This window comes from Callithrix jacchus, chromosome 2 (assembly GCF_049354715.1).
Source record: "Callithrix jacchus isolate 240 chromosome 2, calJac240_pri, whole genome shotgun sequence".
Lineage (NCBI taxonomy): Eukaryota > Metazoa > Chordata > Mammalia > Primates > Cebidae > Callithrix > Callithrix jacchus.
The window spans coordinates 164,749,596-164,765,700 of NC_133503.1; the positions used below are offsets into that span (position 1 = coordinate 164,749,596).

The 16,105-nt window shown below is 42.6% G+C and overlaps 1 protein-coding gene, 1 long non-coding RNA gene and 1 other non-coding gene across 3 annotated transcripts; all 3 read left to right on the forward strand.

The window, feature by feature from the left end:
- Positions 1–77: 77 nt before the first annotated feature.
- Positions 78–2,819, forward strand: RPL37 (ribosomal protein L37). The gene is made up of 4 exons (XM_008992128.4): positions 78–107; positions 684–819; positions 1,024–1,108; positions 2,698–2,819. The coding sequence occupies exons 1-4, from the start codon at positions 105–107 to the stop codon at positions 2,765–2,767; spliced, it is 294 nt and encodes a 97-aa protein (XP_008990376.1). The 5' UTR covers positions 78–104; the 3' UTR covers positions 2,768–2,819.
- LOC118151959 (small nucleolar RNA SNORD72) lies at positions 2,542–2,616 on the forward strand. Its single transcript, XR_004740349.1, has one exon. It is a non-coding gene; the product is annotated as a small nucleolar RNA SNORD72 (small nucleolar RNA).
- A 4,697-nt stretch (positions 2,820–7,516) lies between the features above and the next one.
- LOC144581467 (uncharacterized) lies at positions 7,517–13,293 on the forward strand. The gene is made up of 3 exons (XR_013532328.1): positions 7,517–7,584; positions 9,313–9,409; positions 13,171–13,293. It is a non-coding gene; the product is annotated as an uncharacterized LOC144581467 (long non-coding RNA).
- The last annotated feature ends 2,812 nt before the right edge of the window (positions 13,294–16,105 follow it).

A 16,105-nucleotide genomic window follows, 5' to 3' on the forward strand; every position in this document is an offset into this window, starting at 1 on the left:
CACCGCGCTACGTAGGAAGTACTTCCCGCGGCGGAAGCTTCTGAGCGTGATATAGCGGAAGTGCCTTCTCTTCCGGTCTTTCTGGTCCCGGTCGCAAAAGCAGGATGGTGAGTTGTTCTGGCTCTCTGTGGATCGCGTTTCATCCTCGTCCTCTCTGCCTCCCTGTTTGCTGCCCTTGCGGGTCCGGCAAGATTTCGGACAAAGGGAACTGGTGGGCAGGAAAGAGGCATGCGATGGCCCTCAAGAGCCAGAATAACGGCTGCTAACTGGTGCCTGGGGGACCGAGCCCGCCTTAGTTGTGGAGCTGGAGCCGTACTATGCCCCTTGCTTAGGTGCAGCCTTTGGGGATGTTTCACAGCTCTAACCTTAGTTGGGAGCTGAGGGAAGGAGTTTGGGAGTGTTTGGCTCTATGTAACAATGAAGGAATTCATTGGTGATGTTGCCTGGCAGGAGTCTTTAAAGATAAGGTATTCAGAATATTGCAACTCTTACAGAGGGCTTTAGGTAACGTGAAATTCTGGTAATGGTCTCTGTCTTGGCATTTTTCGAAAGTTTGGAGGGTTCTCCCACAGTTTGGACCTTTATGATTGCCTTTAGATTTTATCAGTAATTGGTTTCCTGGAAAACTCGGGTAAATGTAGAAATTGCCAGGTTCCAGCATTATTTATTCCTTTAATGTGCAGACGAAGGGAACGTCATCGTTTGGGAAGCGTCGTAATAAGACGCACACGTTGTGCCGCCGCTGCGGCTCTAAGGCCTACCACCTTCAGAAGTCGACCTGCGGCAAATGTGGCTACCCCGCCAAGCGCAAGAGAAAGTGTAAGTAACGTTTTTTAGGCCAACTGTGTTAGCTTTTGTTTGTATTGCACTTAAGCGAGGGCATGGGTTTGAACTTTATTTGGTGCCTAACTTAAAACTTGTGCGTCTGTATGGTAGTGAACTGGCATAAAACTCGTGTATTAACAATACCTACCAGGTGTGTGTGTGGGAAACCAATTGAAATCTTCTGAACCTCTGTTTTAGATAACTGGAGTGCCAAGGCTAAAAGACGAAATACTACCGGGACTGGTCGAATGAGGCATCTAAAAATTGTATACCGCAGATTCAGGTACAGTTTGTATGGTGGATCATAATTGGTCCTATGGGCTTGAATGAAACTCTTGTGTTGAGTAAAACGATAACTGTCCTGATGGTTACTGCGGATGAGATGTTGAAAGCTTTTTGTTTTGTTGAGACAGGGTCTCACTACGTTGCCCAGGCTTGGTTGAGTGCAGTGGCACAGTCACGGCTCACTGCAGGCTCAATCTCCCCAGGCTCAGGTTAACTCACCTCAGTCACCCGAGTATCCACTACAGGTGTGCGCCACCACACACCCAGCTGATTTTTGTGTTTATTGTAAAGGATGGAGTTTTGCCAAGTTACCCAGGTCTCAAGTGATCTGCCTGACCAAAGTGCTTGGATTTATGGGCGTGAGCTACCACTCCAGGCTAGATCTTGAAAGCTTTTATCTTCTGTCACTGTAACCTTGAGATCAGTGAGTTTGGATTTTATTAGTTTTTTTCACTAAATAGTAATATAAGTTATCTGGAACATTTTGTTTCAGCTAGGGTCCCAAAATGTTGATATTAGGAATACCTATTTAATTGGTATCGAATTTGTCAAGACAGCAGTGAATAAGGCCTGGAATCAGGCTTGGTTCAACCTTCAGTATTGTGGCTGTGGGCAAGCGTGCTGTTGAAAACTGCACTGGTTGCTGTTGTTACCTTACACTCTTGTTATTCAAGAGTCTTGTCCTTAGAGTTAGAAATGCAGAATCTCAGCTTAAAGAGTATCTAAGAGAGTAACCCATCTGAGATCTCAGTTGAGATTCAGAATGATGCAGACTTAACTTTAAAGCTGGCGTTCCTTACTATGTTTTATTTTAGCAATTCTCTGATGTTGATATTTTGGGCTGGATAATTTGTGGTGGGATTGTCCAGTGCAAAATTGAGTATTTTGCAGAATCCCTACCCTCTACCCACTCAGTCTAATTTTAAAAAGATAACAGGGCAATTCAGGGCTTTGTAGACACCTGTATGTAGGCGTGTTCGTGTGTTGAAGCGACTTTCTTTGCACTTAGGGTCATAGATTTCTGTGGGCTTAATGTTGAGTGGTCTGTTAGTCCAATATAGTGTTAAGAGCTTGAACTGAAGCCAGGCTTTAAGTTACTTAACTTTTCTGTGCCTTGATTCACTCACCTTAGAAGGATAGTTGACCTTTTTTAAGAGAATATATGGATGTTAAATAAGTTAAAAAGCAAAGCTCTTAGTAGTTTGAGAATGTCTGCCATTAAACATGCTCATTGTTTTTTCTTGGTGAAAACAGTTGGGATCTATTCTCATAGCATAGGGAACCATTTTCACAAATACCTGTGATCTCGTGCCAAATAAGAGTAAAATACCGGCCCCATGACTAGTATATCAAAAAAGTTTTTGAGCTTTTATTGGAATTGGGGTTAACTGTATCTGAAAATGGTTATCTTTAAGCAAAGTGAAGAATTGCAGCTTATCAGTGATGTAAAAATAAATGTCTGAACATATGAATGCTATTGATTTCAGCATTTAACTGAGATAAGCGCATTGAAATCTGTTTAACAAAAATTAAAATTGATGTATCGACGTGCTGAAGTAAATTGTTCCTGTTTTTGACATTGTGCAGGCATGGATTCCGTGAAGGAACAACACCTAAACCCAAGAGGGCAGCTGTTGCAGCATCCAGTTCATCTTAAGAATTTCACCGATTTAGTCATGCAATAAATATTCTGGTTTTAAAAATACGTATCTGGTGTGTGCTAAGGTACTTTTAATCAATTGGCTTGTAGTATCAGTGAAATACTATAGGTTTAGGGACTGAGCCAGCTTAATTACTTTTAAGTGACTGTTTTAGAGTGTTTACTTTTGGACTGGGGTTGTAAGACTGTTTAAGGCAATGAGAAGCAGAATTCTAGGATTCCTTGAAGCAGAGGGCACTAGAAGACAACATAGCAGATTAGAATAGCACAGCTTATGTGACACAGATGGGTATTAAAGATGGTTTAGTAAATTTCAAAGAGCATGATGTTTACCTTTAGTAGCATGTTCCATCTGCTATATTCATGACTTGGGGGGCGGTGATTATTAGTCACATGGGAGTACCAGTGAAAACATAAAGGGTAGGAGTTAGGTGGTTTATGTTTTTCAAAAGATGTTTTCCTAGTATCTGTAATGCTCACTTGGTGCATCTGGCTTGTGGGCTTTGCGTAAGGTGGCTTGCTAAGTGAAAAAAGCTTGCTAGGTGTGAGTCAACTTCAGAATAAGTAGGTTTGAGGAAAAAGTAGGGCTGGATGCAAGTAAGGATTGAGCAGGAAATAAAGGAAAACAAAGTATAAATCCTGAGATCTGTAGGCTAAAGGCAAGGATGTGGGACTACTTGGTTGACTTTTTTTAGTCCTCAGCTTGGTAATTGTTGGGTGTTTCTGTGTTAAAGCACTGAAACTAACTCCCAGTCTTGGTTTATTGACATTGACAGGGTTGGGTTTTTGGGAAATGAAGAGACAGCTGGACTGCTGGGGCAGGTGAAGGAAAGATGAATGCCAGAACAGCTCCATAAAATAGTGATGTAGCCAAGTCATGCTATTTAAATAAAAATTCTCTACTGTGTTTAGGATAACATCTGAGGTTCTTGACCTGGCCTTGGAAGGGAATCACTTGTACTTGCAACCTTGGAATGGCTTTTTAGAACATACATGCTAGCTAATTGCTATCCGTCTTCCTGTGTTTTAACTCCTAATTTACCCTTCAGGTCTCAGCTTCTGAACATTTACTTGTAAAGAAACCCTGCTGATTAGGCCAGGCGCGGTGGCTCACGCCTGTAATCCCAGCACTTTGGGAGGCTGAGGCGGGTGGATCATGAGGTCAAGAGATCGAGACCATCCTGGTCAACATGGTGAAACCCTGTCTCTACTAAAAATACAAAAAATCAGCTGGGCATGGTGGCGCATGCCTGTAATCCCAGCTACTCAGGCGGCTGAGGCAGGAGAATTGCCTGAACCCAGGAGGCGGAGGTTGCAGTGAGCTGAGATCGCGCCATTGCACTCCAGTCTGGGTAACGAGTGAAACTCCATCTCAAAAAAAAAAAAAAAAGAAACCCTGCTGATTAATCTCTCTTGTGCTTCCTCCCAAAATGTGAGACTGTATTTTAAAGATGTATTGTTAGAATCCAGTTGCCTTCGTTGGCTTTCTTGTTTTGAGATAGTGCAGTGGCATAGTCCCAGCTCACTGTAGCCTCTACTTCCTCGGCTCAGGTCAAGTGATCCTCCTGCCTCAGCCTTCTGAGGAGCTGGGACTACAGATACACAGCACCACACCTGGCTGATTTTTGTGTTTTTTTTTTTTGGTAGAGATGGAGATTTGACATGCTGCCCAGAGCTCCATTTACCTACCTCAGCCTCCCAAAGTACTGGTACTACAGGCATGGGTCACACACCTGGGCCAGTTGTCATTTATTGATGTCACTTTACTAAAACAACTGTGCCTGTGTTCACATAAAAACTGGAGGACTAATTAGTAACTTTCATTGGCTTGTGAACAGTGGATAGTTTATTTTCCAGTGACCACAACCTAAAGTTAGTGATAATTAGGCTCAGGATTATGAAATTGCTTTTGACTTAGAAAAGCAACAATTTTGTTAATTTAAGCTTGATAAAGCAAATAGTCTTCTGACTTTAAGATCTTTTCTGACCTAATCTTCCATCATTACCAATGTTTGATTCCTGAGTGACGGGGAACCCACTAAAATAGGTGAGAAACCCAGTATGGAAAAAATACCAGGCATTGAGACAAGTTGGCACTGACCCTAATAAAGCTGTTGGTAGTCACAGTTCCTTAATCACAGACCCAGGGAGAAGCAATGGGAAAGAGGGGTGGGTTAGCACTTTTATAATAGGGTACCAAACGGGTGGACTTAATTGTACTTGGTGAGTTCTAGATTACAAAATGTTTGTGTTCCTAGGTCTCCTGTATCTGATGTGATCCTGAGGATCACAGCCAGGGTTTAGGCAATGGATCCCAATCCAACAAAAGATGTTGGGCTAGTGCCACACCTGTTCTATTGAGACAGGAAGCAGTAGGCCTGACACAACACCTGTTGGGTCCTGAGTTGCGTGGAATTTATATTTCTTAGGCAGAGTGCACATAAGATCAGATGGGCTACTGAAGTAAGACTTGGAATTTTGAGTGTTTCATATCCTATGAGTGGTTTTAATTTGCCCTTTGAGCCCCTGCCATATATATGTTGTTTGATTTGGCCCATCAAATAGTTGATTTTTTGTCCATGGTACATGAGTTTCATCTGTTCCGTTTATTTTTTACCTTCTATGGCAGAATTAGGTATTCTCAAATAAGCAAATTTGCATTACTTTAGGCTCTGAAATCATACGAAAGACTGGGAAATGTCCCCATTACATCGCCAAACTTTCGAGTAAAGCTAGCCTATTGAAGATTGATGACTTGAAAGACAGGTATAATGTAAAGCTGGTGAAGTTTGGCCAGTTTTGGCTCCAGAAGTCCAGTGAAAGCACCATGACCTCCATATACTATACAACCCCACTTAACCACCTTATCCTCCTGCCATGCAGAGGGGTAAGTTTTTTAAAAACAGCCCTTGACCTTAGTGACTCCAATTTTCAAATGAAATAAGCAGTGGATCTTGCATTCAAATTCTAGTCATGTTACCACCCTGTTCTTACAGCTTGGTTTACCTGCCACTGCACTGAACTTTCCAGTAGCCTACCATTTTTATTCATTGTAACCTATGTTGTGTTCTCTACATTTACCTTTTTTTAAAAAAATACATTATTTAAAAAAAAATTAGAGATGGAGTTTCACTATGTTGCCCAGGCTGGTCTTGGACTCTTGGGTTCAAGTGATCCTCTCATCTCGGCCTCCCAAAGTGCTGGGGTTACAGGCACAGGCCACTACACTCTACCCGTTGTCTGGATATCTATCTTTAGCACTCAGTCCTGCCCAAGTTACAGATATGTATAGATACCCTGTATACTTTAAACCTTTTTTCTGCAGTATTATGTGTAGGTGTGCAAAAACAAGTTTATTTTTCCTAAGTACCCCATGTGCTTTTCAACTGTCCCCACAGCCCCTACTTCCCTCCCACCTCAGTTCACAAAGTCAGGTTGATTTGCCTCCAACTGTCAAAGCAGGGTACGTTTCCACATGTAACTGGTTATGCTCTGTAAAGTTATAAAAATACAAAGGCTAATAAGGTTGAGTCTGTGGCATTGAAAACCTTTGGGAACCATACCGTAATTGTAACTCCCTAATTGTGCCCTGCACTTCATAAACAGTAAGTAGTAAAATAAAGGATTTTTAGTTTACTGAATGAATTCATTAAACAATTGAGCAGCTTCTAAAGCCTGGGCATAATAAAGTTGAAAATAAAGGCCTCAATTTCTTTAGAGGCCTTACCTCTAATTGAGACACAGATGATTATATATTGTATGCTATGATGGATAAATACACTGGTTGCTGTGAGAGCCTTGGAAAGGAGTTTGTCACTCAGTAGATGAAGGGAGACTAAGATTTAAGCTGAGCCAGGGAGAATTTAAAGGAATCATGATGAGAAAGGATGTAAGTGGCCTTGTCAGCAGTGAAACCAGTCAGTGTCATCCCATCTAAATTTGATTAAAAAAAAAAAGAGCAGGGCATAACTATGGAACTGCAGCTACTGTGGTTGTCAGGTTAGGAGGGGGTGGAGGTATGTGGGACTGGTAAGAAAAGAAGGAAAAGCAGTGATGAGATTATGAAGGATTTTTTTTGACAAATTATTGAGGATTTCAAGCAGAATGTTAGGAATAGTTACTTTAGCAAGATTAATGTGGAAAACATTAGTGTGCATGTGATGAGTCGAAGCTAGAAAAATAGGAACAAGTTTTGAAATAGTTCATGTGAAAATCTCACACAGACTAAGTCAGTGGCTGTGGGGCTGTCGGAGAGATCTCTACAGAGAACATCTAAAACTTTTTTTCCTCCCTATTGCTTTGAGCAAAAACATTTTTTTGAGACGAAGTTTCGCTCGTTACCCAGGCTGGAGTGGGTACCTTCAAGTGGGTAACCCAATTCTCCTGCCTCAGCCTCCTGAGTAGCTGGGATTACAGGCACACACCACCATGCCCAGCTAATTTTTTGTATTCTTAGTAGAGATGGGGTTTTACCATGTTGACCAGGATGGTCTTGATCTCTTGACCCCATGATCCACCTGCCTCGGCCTCGCAAAGTGCTGGGATTACAGGCGTGAGCCACTGCGCCCGGCGAGCAAAAACATCTAAAACTTGAATGTACAAGTCAGTAGCTAACTTTCAAGCCCCTGTTTGTGTATAATTTTCTGTATCTCAAGGTGTGTGAGGATTACATGAGATCATACATGTAACAATAATAGCATTGTGTCTAATACAGCAGCCTCAGGGAGAGATGCTTTGGGATATCTTAGGTTTCTGGACGAACGAAAGGAGGTGGTTGCTCCACTCAAATACAGAATGATAAGGAATATAGAAAGGTAATGAGGGGAAAGTAGTAAAGTTGGGTTTTGTTGACATACCTGTGGGGACATCAGGAGGAAGTGTCTAGGAAGCAGCTGAATTGGAAAGTCAGGGCTGGATATCTACATTTAGAAGTAACAATTGTGGATAGAAACCAATTTTAAGAGTTAGAATGGTGCAGATAATATAAGCATGGAAATGTAATACGGAGATTTGATAGTCATTTGCAAGTCAGAGAAAGATGACTGAGTTCATCTATGAACTTTAGTAACTATCCTTAACTTAGTATTAGTTGAAACCAATTGTGAATATACAGACTCCAAAAACAAGATTGAGGCTGAAAGAAATACCTGGGGAGATGTCCATTGGAGACAGAAGTGGAGAGAGGGAGAAGTCCATTCATTTGTTCAACGTATGTGTGTGTGGTACACCTACTGTGTGCCAAGCCATGTTAGAGATACAGTGGGAGCAAAACCAGACGTGGTTCCTGCCCTCTTAATGTTGACCGTTGACTTCAGTGGTTGCAGAATTAGCCCAGGAACTAGAATTGGATTGAGTCACACAAACCAAGAAAGGGGATTGTTTGAGAGGAGCACTCAGTCACATGTGGCTGAGACCAAAGAAAATGAAGACATATTTTAAAATTCTGGATTTGGCAAAATTTAGGCTAGTGTTTTCTTTTTTCGTTTTTTGTAGAGATGGGGTTTCACCACGTTGGCCACGGTGGTCTCAATTTCCTGACCTCGTGAACCACCCACTTTGGCTTCCCAAAGTGCTTGGATTACAGGCATGAGCCACCACACCTGGCCTATTGTTTACTTTTCATAAACCTCTCTCATGTCTTTATAGAGCATCAAGGAAAAAAGCCAGTTTGCCAAGAGGTCGGGACATTGGGCAATGAGGAATGAGTTTAATTCAAAAGACAAGATGGCTAGGTCAAGATTAGTTTAATTCAAAAGACAAGGCTAGGAATGAGTTTAATGCAAAAGAAAGACAGCCTGGTCAAGATGGTGAAATCCCATCTCTACTAATAATACAAAAATTGGCTGGGCATATGGCAGGCACCTGTAATCCTAGCTACTTGGGAGGCTGAGGCAGAGAATTGCTTGAACCCTATAGGTGGAGGTTGCAATGAGCTGAGATTGCATCACTGCACTCCAGCCTGGGCGACAGAAACTTCGTCTCAAAAAAAAAACTTGACACTTTCGGAAGTTTATTTTGTGGTTCCCTTTCATTTTTATTGACTACATCATGCCCTTCATTCATGAAGCAAATATCTATTTAGTGACCACCATGTGTCAAAAGCTATTCTAGGCCCAGGAACTGTAAGTGGAAAATAAGACAAATACCTGCTCTGACAGATTGCAGTCATGTATGCATTTACCGTATGAGTGTATGTGGAAGGTGACAGACAATTTTAGATAGTGATAAGTGTGTAAAGATGACGTACCATGAGCATAACAGACAGTGGGGATGGAGAAATCTTTAGAAAGGTGGTTAAGAAAGCTGAAAGGTAAGGAGCCATTCTTTTGCCTTTATCCTTTTTGAGTTTTGGGTTGCTTGCAGAGTTTAACCTTTCCTGTAATTGAAACTTTCCTTTGTTATAGCATAACTTCTGTAAGAAAAGCAAAATAATACATCATAGAATTATTGCCGAAAAACTTGTTTCAGAGAAAGAGGCTTTTTCACATTTATTAGCACATTTGGATTATATTTAGGTGTTTTCTTCTTTTTTTTAAACAAAGGAGTTTGGATCATAATCCAAGAGAAGCACAGGGTGAAGACTGAATAACCTCAGGATGGTGGTGCATCCCTGTAATCCCAGCTAATTGGGAGGCAGAGGTGAGAGAATCACTTGAGCCGTGGGGACAGAGGTTGCAGTGAACTGAGATAACACCATTGCACTCCAGCCAAGGTGACAGAGGGAGACTCCATCTCAGGAAAAAAAAAATGGGAAGGACTTAAGCAAAATCTTCCTTGTCTTATAAGTAGAAGAATGTTTTGACAAGAAAAGTTGCAATGCAAAAATGGTTCTTATAAACCACAAGTATGTAGAATAAGCACGGTGTGTGGATTGAGATCAAACATTACTTTTATTTTTGTGTCTTTCTTTTTTTTGAGACAGAGTCTCTTTGTTGCCAGGCTGGAGTGCAGTGGTGTAATCTGGGTTTACTGCAGTCTCTGCCTCTCGGGTTCAATTGATTTTCCTGCCTCAGTCTCCTGAGTAGCTGGGATTACAGGCGCGCACCACCATACTCCGTTAATTTTTGTATTTTTAGTAGACATGGGGTTTCACCATGTTGGCCAGGATGGTCTCAATCTTCTGACCTTGTGATCAACCCTCCTCGGCCTCCTAAAGTGTTGGGATTACTGGCGTGAGCCACTGCACCCGGACTTATTTTTGTGTCTTTATACGATGGGAGTATACCCCGGTGCCCCAGGATGAAGACTTGACCTGATTCATATATTTTTTTTGATTACTTACAGATAACAAAAAATATCTTCATTGTGATTAGTTGTGAAAACAGTTTTATTTCAGTAAGTAAAATGTGCAGTCCTATGTAATTTTCAGAACATAATCTTAACTCACTCTTCCAGCTTGGGCTTGCTTCAAACTGCAAGCTGGCAGTGGAGAGGGTGATTCCTCTGATTCCAGCTTCCTTCTTATACTCCTCTGGAGCTGTGAGCTGCAAGTTAACTCCTCAGTGGGATTAAAGTGTAGACTGGAGGTAGGAAAGGTGAGGTGAGGAGATGGGGTGGTTCTTGGCTGACTGGCTTCATAATCCCTGGACCCCGACTCTCAGGCATTTGTATGATCTCTTTGGAGGTTCCCTACTGGGTTACCTCTCTTGTAGTTCCCTTATATCTGATAAACCCATCTCAATTAAAAATGGTCTTCTGCTGGGTGTGGAGGCTCATGCCTGTCATTTCAGCACCAGAGGTGCCATTCGCTTGAGCCCAGAAGTTTGAGATCAGCCTGGGCAACTTGGTGAAACTCCTCTACTAATTAGCCAGGCAGGGTGGTGTGCACTTGCAGTCCCAGCTACTTGGGCTGAGGTGGGAGGATTGCTTGAGCCTGGGAGGTCAAGGCTACAGTGAGCCTTGATTTTGCCACTGCACTCCAGCCTGAGTGACAGAGTCGTCCGTAATTCCTTCCTAGTCCCTCGTGTCTTCTGTCCTGAGGTTTTTCTTTACCTCTGAGGGCTATTTTATGCTGGCTTTCTCCTGAGTGTCCCACATCTGGTCCTTAGGAAACAGTCCCACATTGCTAACCTGAAAAAACTGAAGTTCAGCAGCCCTCTCTTGGCTCCCCACCTAAGTGGTTGTAGGGAACACATTTCAAAGCTCTCTGAAAGGTTTCCTTGGAGTTCCTTTCACTGTGTTTCAAAATAGAAGGCAGCAACTCCTTTGTCTGAAAAGGCTGAATTAAGCACTTAGAATTCTCTTTAAATAAATTTTCTTCATTGGTCTCTATCCTGGACCCCTTCTGTATCCCTGATATGGCTGAGGATTCTAAAAACTGACCTGACTTATATCTGAGGGCTGGGATCTAAAAAATAAAAGCTGGGCATAGTGCCTCACACCTGTAATCCCAGCAATTTGGGAAGTTGAGGTGGGTGGATCATGAGGTCGGGGATTTGAGGCCAGTCTGGCCAATACAGTGAAACCCCATCTCTACTAAAAATACAAAAATTAGCCAGGCGTGGTGGTGCGTGCCTGTAGTCCCAGCTACTCAGGAGGCTGAGGTAGAAGAATCACTTGACCCCGGGAGGCAGAGGTTGCAGTGAGCCGAGATTGTGTCACTATACTCCTGCCTGGGTGACAGAGTGAGATTCGGTCTTGAATGATAAAAACTGAAAACTGACCACATTCTTGGATATGTTTTCTTGGGTGTGTGTGTGTGACTATTTTGGTAGTTTCCCAAAGCAGGAACAATCCCATTCTAATACGGTGTTGTATTTACGTAGCTCTGCAAATAAACATCTAGCAAATGTAAAAAGTATTTTCTTTGCCTTCAAAAATGATTAAAATTAATTGAACTGAATGTTGTTATATGAATAAAATAAGTTATTTGGAGGAAAGTTTTTTTTTTTTTGAGATGGAGTTTCGCTCTTGTTACCCAGGCTGGAGTGCAATGGCATGATCTCAGCTCACCGCAGCCTCCGCCTCCTGGGTTCAGGCAATTCTCCTGCCTCAGCCTCCTGAGTAGCTGGGATTACAGGCACGCGCCACTGTGCCCAGCTAATTTTTTGTATTTTTAGTAGAGACGGGGTTTCACCACGTTGACCAGGATGGTCTCGATCTCTTGACCTCGTGATCCACCCGCCTCAGCCTCCCAAAGTGCTGGGATTACAGGCGTGAGCCACTGTGCCCAGCGGAAAGTTATTTTTTAAAAAGACAACTGGTAAAACAGGATACAGGAGAAAGGCCAGTTTCTCAAGTGAGGACAATTGTTAGAAGTGACTGAGGAGTGGCTGGGTACTGTGGCTCACACCTGTAATCACAGCACTTGGGAGGCTGAGGCAGGAGAATTGCTTGAACCCAGGAGCCAGAAATTGCAGTGAGCCAAGATCCTGTCACTGCACTCCAGCCTGGGCGACAGAGTGAGACGCTGTCTCAAAATAATAAGTGACCGAGGAGGAAGAGGCCAGGTGGCAAATGGAACACAATCACTATGGGTGAACAGGACTAAGTCAATGTAGTATATGGTTCAGCTACCTCAGTGTGGAAAAGATATAATTAGAGCAGAACTATGTTCCCTGTGTTACAGGGAAGTAACCTACAGAGAAGCAGCAGCTCCCTAAGGAGGAGAGAGAGAGAAAAAAATAAGTCTCAGAACAATTGTCCTATTAGGGATTGCTCTAGAGAGAAAAACCTCTGGGAACATACCCCTGGGAGGCAGCACAGCACAATGCTTTCAGAATTGTACGAGTCTTGATATGCCCCATTTATTTTGGAAAGGAAAAACAGATACAGAGCGATTATTTGTTAAAGTTATGTATTTATTTGGTAATAAAGATGCTGACAGTGAGTGTTGCTAGAATGTATTCCTTTAATGAAGATATTGTATAATGAAATACTACTTTTGCAGCAAATTTGTCTTAAATAGAATCCATACTAGGATATGGCCTGGATGTGGAATCACAGTGCTAATCATACACCATAAAGTACACATATCTGAGACACCATTCACACGTATTATAATTTTAGCATTGGATTAGCTCATCTAAAAGGTAATAGCAAGCCATTTTCCAATAACTTTGACTAGGTCAAACCTGCCCTTTTCTGATCCCACTACCGCCACAGGAAAGGTTCTTTAAGAGCACATATTGTGGAGTCAAATCCTCAAAAGTTTTAAAATTTTAGAACAGTTAAGTAGATTTCATATTTATCAAAGAGACAACTCTTGGGGTCTGAACAGATGAACTACCTGACGCTTTAAAAGTATCGCATCCTGCCTTCTGGCATTTTTCAATGTCTTGAGCTTGATTTTGAACCAGTGTTCAAAATCTGCAGATGCAACATAGGCAATATATGTATGTAGTGAACTACCATGTTTTAGCCCAGTAACCAAGATTTCCTTTTCTTTTTCTTTTTTTGAGATGGAGTTTCACTCTTGTTGCCTAGGCTGGAGTGCAATGACACGATCTGGCTCACTGTCACCTCCGCCTCCCAAGTTCAAGTGATTTTCCTGCCTCAGCCTCCTGAGTAGCTGGGACTACAGATATGCACCACCACACCCAGCTTTTTTGTGTGTTTTTAGTAGCACAGGGTTTCTCTGTGTTGGTCAGGCTGGTCTTGAACTCCCGACCTCAGGTGATCCGCCTGCCTCTGCCTCCCAAAGTGTTGGGATTATAGGCATGAGCCACCGTGCCCGGCCCCAAGTATTATTTTAATAAAGCTTAGAGCTTGCTATGGTTTGTATCTTTGTGTCCCTTTGTCTTAGTCTGTTTTTTGCTGCTGTAACAGAATAACATACTGGGTACTAGGAATTTATACTGTTAATTTTAGAGATTGGAAGTCTAATAAGATCAAGGGGCAGGCAACTAGTATGGGCCTTCTTACTGTATCTTCATGTGGCAGAAGAAAGAAGGGCAAGAAAGGTAAAAGGAGGCTGATTTCACCCCTATTTATTCCACTTATGAGGGCAGGATTACATCTTCTTTTTGTTTTGTTTTTGAGATGGAGTCTTGCTCTGTCACCAAGGCTGGAGTGCAGTGGTGTTATCTTGGTTCACTGCAACCTCTGCCTCCCAGGTTCAAGCAATTCTCCTAGCTTAGCCTCCCAAGTATCTGGTACTGCAGCACATGCCACCACACCCTGCTAATTTTTTTTTTTTCTTTTTTTGGCAGAGACAGGATTTCACCATGTTGGTCAGGCTGGTCTCTAACTTATGACCTTGAGTGATCCACCCACCTCAGCCTCCGAATGTGCTAGGATTATAGGTTAAGCCATCTTGGCCAGCCAGATCACCTCTTAAAAGTTGCAGTTAAATTTAATCACAATTAAATTTCAACAAACATTTTGATGGAGACAAATATTCTAACAATAGCTCACTCCAAAATTCACGTGGAAACAATATCCCAGTATTACAGCAGGGGGCCCTTTAGGAGGTAGTGAGGTCATGAGGGCTCCTCCCCATGAATGCAAATAAGGACTTTATAAAACAGGCTTCACACAATTTGGCCCTGTTTGCCCTAAGGCCTTCCATCACAAAAAGAAATAACATTTGTCCCCTTTTGTCTTTTTTTTTTTTTTTTTTAAAGACGGGGTTTCACCATGTTTGTCAGGCTGGTCTTGAACTCCCGACCTCAGGTGATCCGCCCACCTTGGCCTCCAAAGTGCTTGGATTACAGGCATGAGCCATTGCGCCTGGCCCCCTTTTGTCTTTCTATCCCTTCCACCCTGTGAGGAGACAGCATTTGTAAGGATGGCAGCATTCAAGTCACCATCCTGGAAGCAGAAATGGCCCTCACTAGACACTGAATCTGCCTACACCTTGATCTTGGACTTCTCATCTTCTAGAACTGTGAGAAATAGATTTCTGTTGTATATAATTGATATAGTTTGAATGTATATGAATATATAATATTGTTTGAATGTATGTCTCCACCAAATTTCATGTTGAGCAGTAATCCCCAATGGTGGAGGTGGGACCAGGTGGTAGGTGTTTGGGTCATGAGGGGTGGATCCCTCATGGCTTGGTGCCATCCTCTAGATAGTGAATTCTCATGAGATCCGGTCGTTTAAAAGTGTGTGGCACTAGGCTGGGTGCAGTGGCTCATGCCTATAATCCCAGCACTTTGGGAGGCCGAGGCGGGTGGATCAAGAGATCGAGACCATCCTGGTCAATGAGGTGAAACCCCGTCTCTACTAAAATACAAAAATTAGCTGGGCATGTTGGTGTGCGCCTGTAGTCCCAGCTACTCGGGAGACTGAGGCAGGAGAATTGCTTGTACCCAGAAGGTGGAGGTTACAGTGAGCCGAGATCGTGCCATTGCACTTCAGCCTGAGTAACAAGCGAAACTCTGTCTCAAAAAAAAAAAAAGTGTGTGGCACCTCCTACCACACTCTTGTCCCTGTTGTACCATGTAAGATGTTTGCTCCCGCTTTGCCCTCCACCATGAGTAAAAGCTCCTTGAGGCCTCCCCAGAAGCTGAGCAGATGTTGTTGCCATGTTTCCTGTACAGCCGCAGAACTATGAGCCAATGAAACCTCTTTTCTTTGTTAAGTTTCCAAGTCTCAGGTATTTCTTTATAGAAATGCAAGAATAGCCTAACAGAACAATCTACCCAGTTTATGGTATTTTGTTACAGCAGCCCAGACAGACAGTTTTATAACTTGCCTCAGTGGTTAATCAGCACGTGATTAATCCACTCCCAATGAAAACTTGTTTGAACTTTGGTTTGCTTTTTTAATTAATTAATTAATTTCTTTTTTCTTTTGAACTTTGGTTTGCTAATGATCAAAAATGTAACTGTCAAACAGGCAGAATATTCCTGACACACACTTTCTCTCAACTCTAAAAGTTTATCTTACTTTTCCTGAGGCAGAGTTTCGCGTTATTACCCAGGCTGAAGTGCAATGGCATGATCTCGGCTCACCGCAACCTCCGCCTTCTGGGTTCAAGCAATTCTCCTGCCAGCTTCCCAAGTAGCTGGGACTACAGGTGTGCACCACCGTGCCCAGCTAATTTTTGTATTTTTAGTAGAGATGGGGTTTCACCTTGTTGACCAGGATGGTCTCGATCTCTTGACCTCGTGATCCACTTGCCTCGGCCTCCCAGAGTGCTGGGATCATAGGTGTGAGCCACCGCGCCCGGCCCTTATTTTTGTTTTCTTAAGAAAGCACCTTTCTGTAGCTTACATGAACTAACCAAAGAGGAAAAAAAGTAGGGAATCTTTAGCACAGAGATAGTAGCTAAGGCACATTATTTGAGATTAGACATACTGCCTTAGAACACAGCCCCACATAGCTTGATTGACTGACTACATGATACAGCTGATGCACATGGGTCTGGGTCTGAAACTAAACCTA